This window comes from Eublepharis macularius, chromosome 16 (assembly GCF_028583425.1).
Source record: "Eublepharis macularius isolate TG4126 chromosome 16, MPM_Emac_v1.0, whole genome shotgun sequence".
Classification (NCBI taxonomy): domain Eukaryota; kingdom Metazoa; phylum Chordata; class Lepidosauria; order Squamata; family Eublepharidae; genus Eublepharis; species Eublepharis macularius.
The window spans coordinates 32,286,812-32,306,845 of NC_072805.1; the positions used below are offsets into that span (position 1 = coordinate 32,286,812).

General features: G+C 43.3%; 1 protein-coding gene across 1 annotated transcript in view; it reads left to right on the top strand.

The window, feature by feature from the left end:
- The window catches only part of RHPN2 (rhophilin Rho GTPase binding protein 2), a 47,321-nt gene extending 28,187 nt beyond the window's left edge, over positions 1-19,134 (top strand). The window contains exons 6-15 of the mRNA XM_055000313.1: positions 227-351; positions 1,603-1,769; positions 3,193-3,380; positions 6,865-7,021; positions 9,623-9,742; positions 10,657-10,851; positions 12,252-12,328; positions 13,919-14,065; positions 15,243-15,398; positions 16,356-19,134. Of these exons, the coding sequence (XP_054856288.1) occupies positions 227-351; positions 1,603-1,769; positions 3,193-3,380; positions 6,865-7,021; positions 9,623-9,742; positions 10,657-10,851; positions 12,252-12,328; positions 13,919-14,065; positions 15,243-15,398; positions 16,356-16,610 (1,587 nt within the window). The 3' untranslated portion in view covers positions 16,611-19,134. The remainder of the gene's footprint in view (positions 1-226; positions 352-1,602; positions 1,770-3,192; positions 3,381-6,864; positions 7,022-9,622; positions 9,743-10,656; positions 10,852-12,251; positions 12,329-13,918; positions 14,066-15,242; positions 15,399-16,355) is intronic.
- The last annotated feature ends 900 nt before the right edge of the window (positions 19,135-20,034 follow it).

A 20,034-nucleotide genomic window follows, 5' to 3' on the forward strand; every position in this document is an offset into this window, starting at 1 on the left:
GAGAAAATGGCTGCTTTTGCAGGTGGACTCTATGGAATTATACATGCCAGGGTCCTTTCCCTCCCCAAACCCCACCTTCTCCAGGTTTCACCCAGGTTTCACCACTTCAGGAATTTCCCCACTTGGAGCTGGCAACCCTACTGCTCACACTTATGGTGGCGGTATAACAGCTGCTGTGCGGTTGCATATCAATATATTATAGCTAATTTATGTTTTTTGTTCTAAGGCCTGCCGTACTCCCAGCAGAGATGAGTCTGGAGTTGAGATGCTGATGAGCTACTTTGTTCAACTGGGTTTCGTGGAGAACAGATTTTTTTCACCAAGTAGACACCTGGGGATTTTATTTACTTGGTAAGTGCTTCCCCCCCCCCGCCTTGTGAACTGGAATACTGTTAATCTGACGCTGGGTCCGAGCTAACTTGAAACATAGCTGCACCTTCTTAATAGAGAGTTTGAAAATGAACCCAACAGATTGCAGCCCGGGTGCTTTTTGAAGGCAAAGTGCAAAGCTTGCCTCTTAGCCAAAAAAGCTCTTAGGGATCTAGTCGAGCGTTGCAAGGAGGGGCGTGTCTTGCTTTAAAAAAAAGGAAAAGAAATCTGTTTTCACATTTACAAAGCTCAGCAATTTCAGGTGTGTGACGTGCTCTCATTTAGGAACATTGTTGACTTTTAGCTGAAGCACAAGGTTGTGTCTGGAATGGATGTAATGTTAATCTCTTTAATTATGGGCAAGAGCTTGGGAGCAGGTCTCAGAACTGTCTGTCTGCGACTTCTCACAACTCTCCCCCTCCCCATTTCAGTCGTACTTCTTGCTGGCATGTACATTAACCAGAGCTTCCAAGGATCTGAAATTAGATTCAAAGTCCCGATTGAGAGAAACTTCCCGTAAACCGGTTGCCCAGAGGCTTGGGAGGACTGCATGCTGGAGGCATTCTCTGCTGTAATAAAAGAGAGTGACCAGAGTCATGTCTGCACTGGCTCCTTGTGTTTATTATTATTATTATTACTACTACTACTACTACTACTACTACTACTACTACGATTTATAAACCGCCCATCCTCAGGGGCTCTGGGCGGTGAACGACAGTTAAAATCAATAAAAACAATAAAACAATAATTCTAAAATCAACATACAATAAGCAATAATAAAATAAATTAACCAAGTACATTAAAGTGCAATGTTGGGGAGAACCCCCCACCCCAAAGGTGGGAGGCTGACATGGCACTGCCCCCTTCAAGCACCGAATGCCTGGCGGAACAGCTCCGTCTTACAGGCCCGGCGGAACGATAATATGTCCCGCTGGGCCCGGGTCTCCGTTGACAGAGCGTTCCACCAGACTGGAGCCAGGACTGAAAAGGCCCTGACCCTGGTTGAAGCGAGGTGGGCTTCCTTAGGGCTCGGGACCACCAGTAAACATTTATCCGCTGATCGAAGCGGTCTCCGGGGAATATACAGGGAGAGGCGGTCCCAAAGATATGCCAGTCCAAGCCGTTTATTGGTATAGTGAAAAGTACCAGGTCTTCCTTACTTATGTTCCATTTTTTAAATGGTCTGTTTTGAAATGTTACCCCTCTTTTTTTTTTTAAAAAAAAAAAATAAAGGTACGACTCTTTCACGGGAGTCCCCGTCTGCCAGAAGAACTTGTTGCTCGAAAAAGCCAGTGTTTTGTTTAACATAGGAGCGCTCTACACTCAGATTGGCACGAGATGCGACCGGCAAACTCAGGCGGGGCTCCAGAAGGCAGTCGACACTTTCCAGAGAGCCGCAGGTACGGTGCCGTGCTGCCTTTATTGCTTGGGGAAAGCTTGACAGGTTGCTTCGTTCCAGTGCTCCTGTTTGTGTCGCTTGTCTCTGTGTTCAGAAGAGGGGTCTGTGTTTCATTGTGAGCTTCTTAGCTTAATTTCTCAGCAATTTGGACACACAAGAGAGACAGGATTAAGGCCTGAAGGGTTATTAATGGGATTTGGGACCGGCTTTTAATTAAACATTCCTTTTCAAATTTCAGTTTTAACTTTTTTTTTCCAAATCCAGAGCTGCCATTTGAATAACTCATTTAACTGTAGACAAAGTGAATATTGTAGTTAACGATTAATGCCGCTGTGGGTTTGGAAGCCTAGGTCACTGTGGTCCATTATTAACTGTTCTTCCATCCTTGCAGTCACAGCTATTTCTTGGCTGCAATGTAACTCCTCTGGCAGTGCACCAGTGGGAACATCACTTACTGTATCCTTGTGGTCCACAGCAACAATATTTTTACTCCACTCTATCTTGCCCCCAAAGTGGTAATATAACTTTGTTGTGGGTCTAGAAACGTCTATGTGTACTAGAAGTTTTGGTTCTCGGAAGCAACCAATTCTAGTTGGAGGTCACTCGTATCTATGTGTGTGTTCCACAGTTTCAACCATGTGCAAAAAGTGGCATTGTGTTTAGAATTCAGCCACCTGAAAAAATCTTGGCTTATCTTTTAAGAAAACAAATTTGCCAGTTCTTATGAAAAGAAGCATGTTAAATGTACAGTAAATAAAGGGTAAAATCTTGGAAAAGTGGGGGGTGGGGAGAAATTCACTTTCTGCACAGATCTTTTCACCTCCCCAAGATCTGCAGAAGCCAAATACAATTTTGCACACTTTTTTTAATTACACAGTTCTCTTCGTCAGATGCATGCAGAGAGCTGTAGTTCTCAAAAGCTTATGCATGCATCTGACGAAGAGAACTGTGATTCTCGAATGCTTATGCTACAGTAAAGTTAGTTAGTCTTAAAGGTGCTACTGGACTCTTTTCTATTTTGCTACTACAGACTAACACGGTGAACTGCTCTGGATTAATTGATTAAACAAATCATCAGTCAATTACAATTCATGCAATCAAAGGAAGGTCCCTCCTTTTTTCATGTTTTATTTCTTACTTGAATTTTTAGTTTTTAAATCATTGGAAGTTGAGAGCATATATTACTCAAGTTAAATTGCTTCATGCACCTTGTATTCAGCAACAGGTTCCTCATTTTAAGGGTATTTAAACCGGTCCATTAAAAAAGAGTTTAAACCTGTGCTTAAACTACTTGGATACCTTATTTAATATTTTTCCCCCAGATAGAATAGCTGCTGGCATAGTCTTAATTTGAGTGATATCTGTGAACTGTGATTCCCTGTGAAAGGCTGTACAGCAAACATTCTTCCCTTTCAACCCTCCAGGAGTTCTGAATTATCTAAAAGAGACCTTCACACACACCCCAAGCTATGACATGAGTCCCGCCATGCTGAGCGTGCTGGTCAAGATGATGCTGGCCCAAGCCCAGGAGTGCGTCTTTGAGCAGATGTGCCTTCCCGGAATACGGAATGAATTCTTCACACTGGTGAAGATGGCCCAGGAAGTTGCAAAGGTAGAGCCAAGCTACCGCTGGATCCAGGGACGGCTCTGGAGATTTAAACGCCCCCCCCCCCCCGGCACAGTTTTGAGAGCTTGTCAGTCAAACCAGACGCCTACATTTCCCGTCAAAACTTTTGGGGAACGAACATGAGTTCTCCTCATGTCAGGCGTCATTTGTAGCTTGGCTCATAGGCTTCTGGTTCTCACACATTCATGTTCTTCTCAAGCTGACTACTGTGAGAAGCTCTGATCCTCACATGTGAATGAAAGCTTTCCTCTGTCATCTGGTGTCAGCTTGAACTCCGTGTTCTTTAATGGGAAAAGATTGCTGGCTGAGTGTAATTGAGGAGATGAAAGATTCACAGTGCAATCTTAGGTGAAGTTACTCCAATCTAATCGATTACTAGAAAAATAAAACAGGCGTCCTGTGACACCTAAAGGACTAACAAAATTATTCCCAAGTAAGTTTTTGGGCATTGTAGTGTATTTTGCTCCTGCAGATTAAAATGGTTTACCCATCTGGAATGAATCGTTCATTACTGGAGCAACTCTCAGTAGGATTGCGGTGCAGGTGTCTTATGTGCATGAATGAATGAGCATGTAAGGATCCCAACGTTCGTTTAGACGTCATTAGAGAGTCTGCCGTCCAAGTAACCACCATTTTACCATCAAAGGCAGAGTGGCACCTGGCTCTTCCCTGCTTGGCTCTCAGGATGTTAAAGACCTCTCCTCCTGGGAGGAAGGGCTAGTATATTTACTCAGTAATGGGGACTTATATTGGAGGGAAGAAAGGAGAGAGAATTTGCTTGTAAATAGCTATGGGCAATGAGGAAAGGCAGTTTAAAAATATAGAAGTAGATGGAAATTGCAGGTAAACATGTTGGGAGGGGGAAATCAAAGTGTAATAGAGCTAAATAACTGGCTTCTGTATTTTCAAAAGGGAAGCAACCTTTGCTTCTCTGTCCTCATAGTCTTTTGTGCAGCCAAAGATCTTTTTTGTGCTCCTAGCACCATCTGGCTTCATGCCTCTTGCTCCATCCTAAGACTATTGCACACTGAAGCCCCATCATGCCCCTCATTCTCCCCTCTTCCAGTCTGACTGCAATAAGTCGTGAACAAGGTTTGGCGTTCTAGTCTGCTCCAAACCTTGTTCATGACTTACTGCAGTTATAGTTGGTCTTCATATGTTACCGTTTTGTCTGAACTTGAGATGGCTAGACCTTGTATTAAATCAGAGATTGAAGGCCACTTAATGAACGATGACAGAGCTGTGATCTGAATACAAGAGCTGAGGACGGAAACAGACATGACAGGCGTGAAATGGATCTGCTTTTGTCTGTAAAAGGCATGTATTACGTGCATATGTTGCCCTGATTCAAGGGGGAATGAACCCTTCAACCCTTCTCTCGCATGCATGCACACGCGTACACTGATCTTAGTATTTTTAAATTGAGGGTGCACGCCTTTGCAACTTGCACATTAAAGAACATGATTCTCTGTCTGCTTTGGCTCTTGGTATATTGAGTTGCAAAGAATCGTTTCACTCCCGGAATGGTGCGAAGGGGAATCCTTTTTGGAATTCTGAGTAAGAAAGGGCTGTCCTCTGTTTCTCAGAATTCCGAACAAGTGGAGTATTCCCATCCACGTGTTTCTGTGTTTAGGAGGAGTATGTGTGAATCATGTCCACGAGAAATTACATTCTGTAGCTGAACACTGCACTGTCTACGTTTTGATCAGCCGCAGACAATGCTTTTCAAAAGACTGGTTGGTAGCAGCAAGTGAAGATGGTTGAATTTGTGGCTTTAAAGCAGTCTGTTCAAAAACTTGCCTTGCAGATGTTAAAAGCTGTACAGCTGGCATTTCCAATTATGCTCACGACCTAAATCCAGACTGTAATCTAGCCCTGTGGAAGCAAAGTGCATGATTATGAAACCAGCCATCTGCTAATAACTCTCCTCTGTGTAAAGGAAATTGAAAGATTAGCCCATCAATCATACAGCCCCTGTGGTATTACAATAGGACAGTGATACCATTCCCAGTGCCAAGTTAAAGGCCAGGTCAGAGTAAAGTCATATTGTTTCTTAAAAATCCAAGCAAAAATAGGAAATTTTAACTTTGCAATGGTTGAGGTATTTAAAGAATTTTTGGTGTGATGAAAGGTGCACAGAAGGGGAAGCCTGGAGTTTTGACCAGGAAGATGGAAGATGAGGAATCTCTTTACATGAGATATCTGACACATGAAGAACATGTGTTGGGAGATGCGATGTTAGCTGGGAAAGGTAGTTGAAAAAGACAGAGCTGGCAGCAGGGCAAAGGCTTTGTGTGTGAAGGGGCTGTGAAATGCCAGAAGGAAAACTTCAGGCCATTATAGCCTCTCCAGGTCCGAGCCTGGCTCTGGAAGGCAGCTCCAGCCCATTTCCATTCCTCATTGCCCTCTGGTTGCGATCCTACAAAGTTTTAGACTGGGGAAAAGAGCGAGAGTCCAGTAGCACCTATAAGACTAACAGAATTTATGGTAGGGTATGAACTTTTGTGAGCCACAGCTTGCTTCTTCAGATAGTTAGAATGTAAGTCCATGTGTCCCAATTTTAGACTGGAGAGGTGAAATTGACAGAGCTGTCAGGGAGGTGAAGATGGAATTAACAAACCCTCCAAGGATCGATCTCCACTGGCTCTGTCTTTTAAAACTACACCTCCCAGCTAACATTGCATCTCCCTACACTTGATGAACACGCACCAAAGAATCTCATATAGAGAGACTCAAGGACTAGGAGCTTCAAATGAGGCCTAGTGAATTGTGCAGGATGCCAAAGAGACTGGGATAAGAATCGGGCAAACTCCTGGTTTGGATCTCACCTCTGCCATTAGCTTACAAGGTGGCTTTAGGCAAGTTTTACTCTCTGAGCCTCGTGATAATACTGACCTGTTTTATAGGGCTATAGTTAAGATGACAAAAGATAAAGGGTTGAATCCTGCCTAAAATTTCCACATGCTTAAGGTAGAGGGAGCTTTCACCCATCCACCCCTTTCACGGCAGGCTCCCCACCAGCTATTGCTGGGCATGTCCTCCGTCCCCCAGGAGAGCATGTTTTGAGCTGCAGAGTGAATGTGAAAGGTAAGGAAATTGCACTTCCGCAGATGGAAATTTTAGGGGGAATCCAAGCCATGAGAAGTACTTTAAAGCCTTGAAATGGTTAAATGATGATAATTACTCTTTACAGCTTACACTCTCTGCTTTCCTCAATGCGCACATCTTGTTAACATCTTTTAAATGCTTCAAAAGTAACAGTAGGATAATCCATTTACTAGGACCAATTAAAGCATCACAAAGTAGTGAGCAAGCTTCTGAGTTCAACAGAACTCTTCATGTGGGTGCTCAACAAAACAAGGAAGGGTAGGCGGAAGAGAAATAGATTCCAGTTGTTGTTACCCATGCATAACAGAGCACTTGATGACACGGAAACTTGCTCGAACTTGAATCTTGTTCTCTGATTTAGGTTGGAGAAATATATATGCTCGTTAACACTGCGATGAATCAAGCGCCGGTCAAGGAGAACATCCCTTACTCTTGGTCGAAACTGGCCCAGGTCAAGTCGGACCACTTCAGAGCTTTGGCTCATTACTTCATTGCCACGGTTCTGAGTGACCACCAATGTAAGAAGGAGTTCATATTTATGTATTTCACATTCCTGTCCAAAGTGATTTTATTCCCAACTACTGGAGTGACAAGAGAACCACAAGTGGTCACTTAGGAGCTCTTGAGGCTCCAGCTGTGTACAGGTGACTCTGTTCTATGGAGGGGACTTACTTGGAGGCGGGCTTGTCATGTTTTGGGAAGAAGACTCTCTGTTCCTTTAACTCCCCCCTCCTCTCCAAATGTTTTTTTAAACGGCCTGTGTGAGTGCAAATATGGAGAAGCACTCCTCTTATAAAATACTTTTTTTCATATACATCAGCCATCCCTATTTATCAGGAATCGTCTGTCTGCTGTCTGATAAATTGTTAGCGTGGATGGTTTTTTAAAAGACCGTGAGTGCGTTTGCTAAAATTGCAGATCCTGTGGAGTCAGACCCTTTATCCGAGTCTTTGGAAATACTTGAACAGTGGATCTGCAAAGTATAATATAGTATATGACTGCTTTTAGCATGCATTTTCCTACTATATCTTTCAATAAAACAACATTCCCTTTGGTTATGTCAGTGCAGAATAAATTAACATTTTGCACAGAAAGGGCAGAGCAGTATATAGCTGGCTGCATTCAGGTGCCACTTTTAATCAGCTTTGAGCCTAGATGTGCATGAATCCCCCTGATTTCTGGGTTCACACACATGTAATTCCTAACTTGTGTAGAGAATGCAGGTTAAGAATGAGCTCTAGTTACCCATGATTTATGGGAAGAAAACTAACTCTGTCTTACCCAGGTGCCTAAATGTGTACATCCTAGCAACTGCAGTTTGTTTCTAACTGGCACTCTGAGCAAGAAGGAGTGGGAGAAGAGCAAGGTGTGGCAACAAGCTAGGTTTGTTTAATGGCACCTAAATGTGATGCTGTGTGAGTAACAAAAGCCTTTTTAAAAAATCTGTGAAATATTGCTGGGTCTGTTTTTTAAAAAGTGGGGACCCTCTCATTTTTGAAATCCCTCAAATTAGTGAAACTATGTTTGAAAAATTGTCTCATTATTAATGTTGTTATGGGTACTGTCCAATCAGGTGCCTGCAACAGTTACTCAAATGGCAAGGCAGATGTTGGCTGGAGGAAATCTTGAGTTTAATTGGCAAACTCCAGTCCCCATGTCAGTGCTAAGAAAGAAGTTTTTTTTAAAAAAGGAATTAGAAGGAAAATGTCTGTACACTCATAATCAATGGGTTATGCGGAGTCCCTCATTCCCTCTCAAAAGAACCATCTGTGCACATCTTTGGAATAACTTCCTCCATTTGCCCTCTGGGCCAACTGGATGGCTGTTAGGGGCATTTTGGACTAGCTTAATTATGCTGCCTTTGAAAGAAATGTGAAGAATGAAGCTGGGTGTGTATAGACCCCAGGAGGCAGGTATTATAGACAAACATGCTGCTTACATTATAGGGTTATTGCTAAGGCATTTGCTACAGACGGCAATGAATCACCCACCAATTTATACTGGTCAAGAAGAGTTTGAGAGCCAAGCTACAAGAGATGAATTATACACGGAGGAGCACATTTATTTATTTTCAATTTATATTCCACCCTCCCAACATTTCAAGCAGGCTCAGGGCGGATCACAGACAAGTACAGTTAAAATATATAAAATGATTATTATAAATTAGCAACCATAAAAACATCCCAAATTACTACACAATTTAAAATACATATAAACATAAACATAGCAGCACAACTAACCAACCTAAATCAGCTCCAGAGCATCTTCGTAGTAAAAAGATGATTTAAATGGGAGGAGTCGCAATGTTAGCCGGGAAGATGAGTTTAAAAAGAGATCAGAAGGCTTTGTCAATTTCCCCTCTCTACAGAGCCAGGGAGATCACTGCTCAGAGGGTTTGTTAATTTCCTCTTTGCCTCTGGAAGGCTCTGTCAGTTTCACTTCCTCTTCTAAGAGGTGAAGAGGAAATAAACCTTCTAAGCAGGGATCTCCCTTGCTCTGTAGAGAGGGGAAATTGACAAAGCCTTCCCTTCCTGGCTAAAGTTGCGAGTCCCTTCACCTGTAATTCATCTCTTGTAGTGTGGCTGTCAATCACTCTGTCCAGCATAAGAGGAGTATGGTGTGCATGTTTTTATCTATGCTTTCCTATTAGAGCTTATAGGAAGGGGGAGTTTTCCTTTTCTCCCTCCCAGGCCCATTTTAGATTATGAAGTCCTAGGAGCAAAGATCTTTCTTGGTTATTTATTAAATGCTTTGGGGGGGGCAACATAATAATATTGCAGTTTGAATCTAGCATGCGAGCACGCACACACGCACCCATCGACTTGTTATGCTGTGATGAACAAGTATGCGCCAGCTGCTTTAAAGAGGAAAGGTATATTTGACACATTGAATAAAGTGGCCTTTGGGTGAACAAGAGATGGTAGGCAGGCTTCTGACTGTAAAACAGGCTTCCGAACAATCAGAAAAATGCCCCCATAGTAATCCAATCTGGAGATTGTTTGGAAGCTTTTCAAGTCACACCTTCCCCTTAGAGGAACTGAAAGAATCTCCTGCAGCTGGAAACAAAAATAAGCCAGTCTTTATGTGCTCTTTCCTTTGCATCTATTGGCACCTCCCAGTGGGTCAGAATGACGATGAAGACCAGCAAGAAAAAGCTTTCTCCCAGCTCTACGACCACATGCCGGAAGGGTTGACCCCTTTAACCCTTTTGAGGGACAGAGCTCAGCGCAGCCAGCTGGGTAAGGACAAGCATCTGTGTCTTGGATAAACTCATGCATTGTTATTAAACAATTGTTTGCGCTAACTGTTGTTCAGAATCCAAACCATGGTGTGAGCTTCCAAGTAAACTATGGTTTAAAGCCAGTTGTGTGCTTGGGCTTTGGAGTGACAGTCCAGGGCTGGCACATGGGCTCAGCAGGGGAGGGATCCCCAAAAGCAATATATAGTTTCATGTTTGAAGTACATATTATCATGAAAAGGCAGACCCCTGGAAGATCATGAAGTCTAAAATGACTTCGGGTCAAACCACACGAGACAAAATACGCTTGAATTACACTCGAATTACAAAATACACTCGAATTATCTGTGTAATTCGAGTGTATTTTGTCTCGTGTGGTGAGACTCTCAACTGTCCAGAGCATAAAACATGGTTTGCAAATTCACTTCGTAAGGTTTCTGCTTCTAGTTCGCTGTCCAACAGCATGCAGCTTGTTAACCCAAATATCACACCAAACTGATTGGACTTCCTTGAACATAGTTTGGGTATGCTGTGCACATGTACGCGGTCTTGTGTGTTGCTCAGTTCCACAAACCGAAACGGGTCTTTCCTCTTGCACAGCTGGTAAAGTTTGGGTGGACAAGATTCACCTCTGCTGGGCTGCAGAAAGAATGTCAGGCTTTTACATGAAAAGAACATTTATTCAATACTTAGTGGAGTAATCCGTGTGCTTGCATGAGATCCTTGAAACGTAACCTAGGAAGGTGAAGTTACAAAAATTGTGGCACTTGAGTATTCAGCTGTTCTTCCCGGGAAATGAAAATATCTGATGCAAGGAGGCCCATCTCTGTTGATATTTTATGTAATGGTACGGGAGGGGCAGAAAGATAAGGAGGGGAGAATCCCTTTGATGAGGCTGTCTCTTTACTTCTCCAGCAAAAGCCCACTTGCAGAGAGCCATTGTTTCTCATGAAGAAGCCTTGCGGGTTTGCGGCTTATGTAAAAAGCTTCGGAATATAGATATACTCCAGGAGATCCTGTCGGTCGCCCACAAACGTTCCTGTCTCAAATATTCGCAGCAAGAGCGGGAAGATGAATTCTTGGCTTTGTTTCAGGCTCCTGATATCCTTCGTAAGTACTCTGCAGACCAAGATGCCTCTGAAGTGAATGCCTTTTTATGCACAAGGGAGATTTTAAACCAGAGCGGCTAACAGGGGAGCCCTGAGCGGAGACGTGCTTTTCCAAATCCACCAAAGTCCAGTGGGCTTAGGGGTAAGACTGACAAGATTTCCAGGGTATCAGCTTTTGAGATTCAGAGCTCCCTTTGCCAGATAACAAATGGAGCTTTGGCTCTTGAAAGCTTATACCCTATAAATCTTGTTAGTCTTTAAGAGGCTACTGGGCTCTAATCTTGTTCTTTTACTGCAGACCGACACAGCTATCTGCTTGAAACTATCTTCTTGGAGGGCTTAAGGGTGTGACTGTGCTTAGCACTGCACTGGAAAGAATCAGCTGCAGGCTGGGAAAACAGGGTTGCTCTTACCTGTAACTGTGGTTCATCGAGTATTCTTCTGTGCAGACACATACGGGAACTGTGCATGCGCAGGCTGGCCTTCGCATGTGCAGTTCCCATGTGGGGCTGCACAGAAGACACCGCGATGAAAACAGGGTTGCCCTTACCTGTAACTGTGGTTCATCGAGTGTTCTTCTGTGCAGACACATAGGGGAACTGCGCATGCGCAGGCTGCACAGAAAACACGATGATGAACTTCCTGGTTCAAATCACATCTTGGTCCAGGGCTGACCCTGTAGTTGAGCAGGGTAAAGTAGTGAGACGTGGGAGCACAAACCGCCTCTCCCAAAAGGACTTGCCGACACACCAGCAGCAAGCATGTATTTTTTTCATCCTGGTAAGCAAATCCTCCAGGGCCAAATGACGCTGTAGTAATAATGAGTCCAAATTCCTGGAAAAGCGTTACTTCCTCCTCTCAAACTGAATTTTTAACACGATTATTGTAAGGGCCAATTACTCGTAAGAATTACCTTATTCTTACTGATAATGTGGTAGAGGGATTGGATTTTACAGCTTGCTAATGGGAAAGAATGGTTCTTTCCAAACCTAGACACTATTTGTGGACCCCCTGGGACACGTGTTTGGATTTTCTAGCTCAGTTGCCCAAAACGTTGTGTACATATCTGCCTTGGGTTCTCAGATTTCAGGAAGAAAATCTCTGTGTAGGATTAAAAAGGGGAAAAAATATGCAACGAGTGGACCCTTGGAATAGAGTGGTGTAGAGTGTTGGACAGAGGAAACTCGTGTTCAGAGTTAGACTTGGCTGTGGTGTTCACTGGATCGCTGTTGGCCGGTCACTCTCTCTCAGCCTAACTTACCCAACAGGATGGTTGTGAGGATGAGCCACAGGAAGGGAGAACCCTGGGTCCTGCTCTGAACTGCTCGGGGGAAAGTCAGGAAAACTGTAATGATGCTTTGAGCTACTGCATGTTCATTTTTGGATTGTTTTTCCTTACAGCTAAGACAGACCATAAAATCGAAATGATTCCTCCCCAGTTCTCCAAGGTGAAAGTCAAAGACTTCTTTGAGAAGCTGGTAGGTAGGAAGTTATGCTTCCTGTTAAGATTTGCTCGTGTGCATTTCTTTCTCTGCAGTGAATGAGACTGAATTCCTTGCATCAGAGGGAAAATTAACCACACGTCTGAATGAAATGGATGTTTCCTTGGAGTGTTACTGTCTCATTAAGGAGGTCCCACGGACACACACAAATAATGCGCATTCATTGCTTGCGACTAATAATGGCTTACTATCTCTTTTGTAGTCTGATAAAAATCAAGACTGTGTTAGAGGCATGCATCATTAGCAGCAAGAGGGAAGCCCTTCTCACAAGTTAGAGCTCTGCATCGTTTGGGCAGGCCTGGCTTGGATCTCAGCCAACACGGACTGTCAAAATCATCGGCTTTATTTATTTATGTTGCAAATTTCTGTGCAGCTTCTCCAAGGAACCTGCCTGAGGTGACTTAGAAAATTAAAACATAATAAAACACAAAGAGTAAAAATTATTGATTAAAATCCAGCATTGTAGGCCTAGCTATGGCATAAAAACAGAGACCGTTCAGCAACTTAAAAAACCAGTTTCACAGTAAAAACACAGTAAATGGTGTTAAAAGGCCCCTTAATTAAAAGCGGAAACATTTTGGCCTAGCACCTAAAAGAGAGCTGCACAGGTGCCTGGTAAACCTCATGGGAAAGGGCGTTCCGTAAGTGCTGCTGCTGCTGAAAAAGTCCTGTCTCTGATTTGTGGGCTGGACAATATGGGAGCAGGCAGTCCTTCAGGCTTACATTTGTTTGTAGTCTAATGATAAATGCGAATGTGCAGTCTGTCCTGAGCCTTATGGATGAAGAGGGGTAGAAATCCAAATTAAAAAGATTTTCCACTGTTGGGTCCTGGCGAAGGGCCTGGTGCATATGTAGGTTTGGGTCCCTTAATAAATTGTGGCCCAAGGAAGGGATTTCTGTCACTGGAATGGGACTTCCATTGTTTCCCTCCTGCTGCAGCCCAAAATAACCCCTAGGATCTTTCTTCTGAGTAATGGATAGGGACTTCCAGAAACAGCATGAGTGGGGGAGTCAGTGGACTTAGCAAAAATCTGTTAATTCCATTAACATACATTGTTCGCTTTTGTCTTTCTCCCAATCTCTTGACCATGGTTAAAAGATTAGGCATGCCAATCCTCTCCTCCTTCTTACATTTGAGTTAACTTTCCATCCCCTTTTCCACGGTAGCCGTGGTTAACATGCCTGCATCTTAACCATGGTTAGTTTTACATTGGAGTTTGAAATTGCTTCACACCTTGATTTCAGGTGCTGATTTAAAGCTCATCATTAAACGCTGTGTGGATGTGATGCTGTAGGGAAGACGGGGGAGGGAGGAATTTAAAGTGTGAAAGCAGAGGAGGAGGGATGGTGGGAGCTCGTGCACCTGAAGGGTTTCCCAGAATCTTAATCATAGTTCAGAGATCACAGTTTGTGACACCTTTATCAGACCTAAGAGGATTGTCATATAATAATTGGCTTCCATAAAATTGCAAAGAAATTTCAGGGCAGTGCATGAGCATAGGACGTTTGTAAGAGATTTTTGTAACTACTTGGTGTATAATTTTCATATTCCTGTTTAACTTTCAGGGCCCGCTGACAGTGTTTTCGGCAAAGCAGAGGTGGACTGCTCCTCGCACGGTAAATTTCTCCTGTGAAGCTGGCAGTCTGGGATTCACTGTGAAAGGAGGCCCACCAGTACATGTCTACTGTCTCGATCCAGGTTGTCCTGCAGCAGTAAGTTGAATTCTGCTCTCTAGTTTTCCACAGCTGTGTCGTGTAGCTTAGCTGTATTTGTCTGGAGGCTAAAATGCTAACTTCAGTGAAATGTTCAGACTCCAGTATTAAACTCATTTTCGACAGGATGCATTTGAAATATAATCAATGTTGGAAAATCCCTTTTTGCCGTTGGTTAAAATTCTTACTTCAAAGCATCTGTGATGAAGATGGTAGGCTACATTTCGTTGACTTCATAAAGGATATTGCAGAGGTGGAAAAAGTACAGGGGAGGGAAATGAAGATGATTTCCTATAAGGAAAATCTGGGACTTTTTGGTCCAGTGAAAAGACAGCTACAGGGAGGGGAGAGAGAGAGAGAGAGTGAGAGTGTGTGTGTGTGCAGACACTTCCCAGTAATGCAATAAAGTATGACCATAGTTTAACCAGAAGAAAAAGACTGCCCTCACGCAAGCCCATTCTCTGATCTGAAGAGAAATGTGCATGCTTCAAGAGTACAGAATGTTGAGAGCAGATGAGTGTAATTCAAAAGAGAGAAGTGAGGAAGCACTCAAAACCCTGGCAGTCTGTAATCCAGGGGTGGGGGTGGAGGATGTGCTTGCTGCAGGAGACCAAACTGAAGGCCACCTTGCAAGACTAGACATAGGAAGTGAGTACAGACATGGAGATGGAAAACTCCATTCTTCTGTCCAGCAGGCCTGTAAGTAATAGCCACCAGTGTTGGCAGTTCGTTTCGTTTATTTCATTTACGGTCACTGACCATTAAGAATCATCAATATACAGTTAGAGCATTCCCAGAGAAATGGGGAACACATTGAATTGCTGAAATATAAAATATAATAAATATATTATAAAGTTTAAAATAAACATTAAAATTGTTAATGTCATACTAAAAAGGAGGCTGTCTTGGCACTCTAGCACTAGGAACCAGAAGTTGAGGCTGAACTTAAATCCTTGGAAGCTCTAATATTGGGGAGCAGTGATGATCCCCAAATATAATTTTAAACTTTTGATTGGAGTGGTCCTTCACACTTAAAATTACTGGAATATAAGCAGTGTTCAGCCATTCTTACATAGGTGGAGTTTTGTGCTACGTTGATTGTCATGCAAGCATATGGGAAGGGGATATCTCCACAGTCCCCCAGCTGATACCTAAACGTGCCCCAATTGTATTACAGTCGGCTGGTTTGAAAGAGGGAGACTGTCTGGTTTCCATTGGAGGCGTGGATTGCAAATGGCTGGGAGTGACTGAAATCTTGGAAAAGTTCAAAAACCTGAGAGGGCAGGATATGGAGATCCAAGTTATCAGTTGCCAAGATTCAGCAGCGTCTATGGTAAGTAGCAGGACAGTTCACTTCAGACCTGTACAGTATTTGGATATAACATGTAACATTTATATAGCGTTTCAAAGAGAGCCGGTTTGGTGTAGTGGTTAAGAGCATCAGGACTCTAATCCGGAGAGCCGGATTTGATTCCCCACTCCTCCGCTTGAAGCCAGCTGGGTGACCTTGGCTCAGTCACAGCTCTCAGAGCTCTCTCAGCCCCACCCACCTCACAGGGTGATTGTTGCTGTGGGGATAATAATGACATACTTTGTAAACTGCTCTGAGTGGGCGTTAAGTTGTCCTGAAGGGCGGTATATAAATTGAATGTTGTTATTAAGTGTTCAAAGCACTTCACATTATACCAGTAATCCTTGTACATAGGGCTTGACATTTTGTGGGGCATTGGAGATCTGTATTAGGATGACTCCTGTCTCTTTAAATTTCATTTTTGAGAGGAATGTGGGAGGGCCCAAATTGGATCAGATGGCACTCAAAGGCATTTTTTAAATTGCTGCCTGTTGTTTTTTGAGTCACACCCTGCTGTATGACTCACTCAGAATACCTTGGAAGATTTTAAAAAAATTGAAGCAGGAATTTCCTTTTACAGAAGCCACGTTAAGTCTTAAGATGCAAGCAGGTAACCATTCTAACCACTTGTTTAGGGATTTTAAGAAGGATCGGGGAACCCTTTTCAGAAGCTTGGAGTTCTGGACGGTTGCCAATGCCAAAGTGTGTTTCTGATGAGAGTTCTCTGCTAATAAGCAAAATTCTTGGAGGTCTAGACTGGCATGCTTTTTTTTTCAATAGAGAATATAATTAACATGAAAAAAACAGTGAAGTCTGTCTCTGGAAAATAGTTCACACTGTGTGGCCTTTTGTTGTCTCCTGAATTTTGTGACCCATCATGGATGACTGAATTTTTTTAATGTGCTGTATCCCCCCCACCCCCACCCCTTTCCACTGCAGCTTAACAAAAGCGCAACATACTCTGCGGGAATGCAGAAAACCTACTCTTTGATCTGCTTGGCCATGGAAGAAGATAAAATAGACACGACCAAAAAAGTGACTCCGAAGCTATCCTTTCTGAGCTGGGGGACGAAAAATAGGAAGAAAGCGGCCAGCACGCTCTGTCTCCCTTCCGTTGTATCTGGGAGTTCTACAGCGAAAAAGAAACTTGCATCTCCGTTCACGCTTCTAAGTACGGACGGCTCGTTGTACTGAGACTTAAAAAGGGGGCTTTTTATTGTCTGGAAGTCTTTCCCCCAAAGGGTGCCTTAAATCTGAAATGTAACCCTATAAATCTAGAGTAACTCCATTGAATGGCACCGATGACTAAAACTCTGGCCCATGCTTTGAAATCTGTAAGGGTCCCATATTTGGAAAAGAAGGAAGTTGTTGGGAGAGCATTAAGAATCCTGGGCAGAAAAGAAATCGTCCTTAACTGCTACTGGATTTCTCTTGAATTTTTTCCCCTCTATGTCATAATTATCTTATAAAAAAAAAACTATAGACAAAACTGTTTGTAGCATATTTCACATGCTGTATAGTGTTGGGGGAACTATGAAGGATTTTTTAAAAAAATAACTGTGTCAATTTATAACTGTTAATGATGAATAGTAACTTCAGTGAAGACGGAGTGACGAACAAGTGAACAAAGGAAAACCGTTGTCAGCTGAAATGGGAGTGGCAAAGAACTCGAGGGCAGACTAGACCGCTGCCATTTTGGATGGATCCAGCTGAAGTCAGTAAGATAGGAGAAACTGGTGCATAGCTTCTGTTGATAACTGTGTGAGGTTTAAAAAGCCCACTCACATAGGCCTCGGCTTTATGAAACTCTGGGAAGTCTGTGAATGGGACATCCCAGCTGTTTTCTCTCTCTAACCATCATGTGTTCAGGGGCCTCATTCCCATCAGAACCATGAAGGGAGATTCAATTTTAACAATGCAATCCTAAGCAGAGTTGCACCCATCTGAGTCCAGAAGTCAATGAATTTAGAAGTCAATGAATTTAGAAGGGTGTGACTGCTTTTTTTACATCATTTTGTTTGTTTCATTTATACCCCTACCTTTCTTACCTTTCCAGTCTGACACTCTAACTACTACACTACACCAAGGTTGCACAGCAAGTGTCCTCCTTCTTCACACCATGTTCCTGAACTGGGAGGCCACTGTTTTTTCCCTTCGGGCAACCGTGCAGATTTTGATGAAAGTACCTGTATGTTTTTCCCAAATTGGGCATAAAAGAGCCCAACAGTCAATAAACAGCCCCGGGTGCAGAGAGGAAAGCTTAATCCCAACACCTCCTTAATCCCAGCTCCCCTCAAACTGTGGTTGCCACAATCAGGTGCTTTACGATGCATACCTGATTTTTGGGGGGAGAGAAATGCTCGGAGGGGAGGACTCTGTTCATGGAATGCCTAGAGTCGCAGGCAGCTGAACCGAAGTTGCCCTCAGATAGTATAAGGGTGGCTCTATAGCTGAAGAAAATGTTGACCTTGCCTGCCTTCTAAATGTTGCCTGTAGAGCCAATTTTGATTGGTCTCTTGCACAGGACTGGTGTACAGTTTTTAAAAGGGCTACATGCCGACTGTCTGAGAGAAGACTTGTCCTGTCCGCCCCATCCACATGGAGGTGGGTCTTTATCCTATAGTAATACCGTGGGATGAACTCCATTGGGAGGCAGCTTCCATAGCACTGCCATAAAGTGCGTAAAGGGGTAATTTAGTGAAAAGAAGAGCGTAAGCAGCCCTTACATTCCATGCTTCAGCTTCATCTCCAGTGCATCTTGGTGTGGTTTGCAGCAGCTGAGCCGCTTGAGGCAACTCGCAGAGGCATTTTAAAGCTAGGAATATGCTTACATTGGATCCTTGATGGTAGGCTATAGGGATATTCGTGGGGTGGGGGGAATAGAACCGTCTTCCACATCAAATGCCAACACCTGCCACCATCAACTTGAAAAATACATACATCACATCTGTCAAAAGGCTGCCACCAGCGGATTGATTCTACGGTGGCATGACATCTTGTTCCAAAGAGCTGACAGCACAATTATCTCCTTTTAAAAAGAAACAATTTAAGAAGTCATCAGATAATTCAGGAACTCATGTCATGATTTTTTTTCCTTTGGGTGTATGTTTTTTTTAAAAGTAGTTGCTGTATTGTCTATTCATTTAAAAGTTGCGGGTTGCTAACACAGTAGTGTTAGTATAAAATATTGTCTACAGGGTAGATCTTACGATGTTTGATACTCAAAACATTTTTAAGTGGATGAAATCCTAACTCTGTTTTAACCGGTGGGGATATTAACCTTCTGGCTCCAGTGGAGTTAGGATTGCTTCCTTTGATGGGAAATATTGGAAGATGTTCCAAGTCAAAATATGGGAAAGGGCCTGGGGCTTCATCTTTGATATTAACCCATGTTTCTTTTTAGGATTATGTGTTTGTATGTGATAGCTTGTAAATATATAAATTTTAAAGTTTATTTAAGAACGAATCCTGCAGCCAGCTTTTGGCTTTGTCTCTCCCCCCCCCTATTTTAATACAAGCAGGATGAAACAGTTTAACTCTTCTCTTACTGTTGATGTTGTTTTAGAATGTGGATTTAAACTAACTTGTTTTAAACCTACCCTTTTTGTTAAAGGAGAAATCATAGACAGCAGTCATTCCTGAGTGGTTTTTCATTGTGCAATATCTGAATTAACACTGGAATCAACCCTAGAACATAATAAAAATGTTTGGCAAGTCATGAAGAGAATTGCTGGATTGTTTGATGTATATATGGCACGGGGGCCAGGTTATCAATGATGCTATATACCCTGTAGGGCAGTAGCAGCCAATCTCTTTGGCAAAAGGGTCACAACTTGAGTATGGAAGTATTATCTAGGACACTGTAGTGTGTGTTGCAGTACATAGCTCCCGCACTTTTATGTGTGGCTTTTGCCTCTAGCCTTCTGATTTTGGGGTGTGGACAGCTGCATGAGGCAGACAAGTGTCGGCTGGGAGCAAGGCCCTCCTGTCCAAACGTGTCTACACTGTGGCATTCATGCGACGTGTTGGCCACTACCGCTACAAAGCACTGGCCCCTGTATGGTGTAAATTTATGGGGGGAGCTCTGTGCTCTAGTTATGCTGCCTGTGCTGTGCTCTGTTGTTAATGTTTTGTGGAGCTTGGAAAGGTTGGCAGTTCCCTCGTCCTTTGGGAAAGATCCCAGGTGCAAGGTACGGAAGGAAAACTAGAATCCTCTCCAGGAAATAGAACGGCTGTTTTTATTGCAAACAAGGCAAGAAAGGAGTGGGGGAGGGAAACCTGTCCCTACAGCCGTTCTAGGCTTACCAACCTCCAGGTGGTGGCTGGGGATCTACAACTGATTTCCAGGGCACAGAAAACAATTTCCCTGGAGAAAACGGTGACTTTGGAGGATAGACCCTATGGCGTTATACTCTGCTGAGGTCCCACCCCAAACCCCACCCTCTCCAGGCTCCACCCCCAGCCAAATGACCAGGAATTTCCCAAACTAGAGCTGGCAACTCTAAATCCTCTTTCAACTATAAAACAACCTTTCACTACATAGATTTAATATGTGGCGGGCTCTTCAATAGAAGGAGAAGCGTTGCTATCTTGCATAGTTGGGGGAGCCTTTTCCACA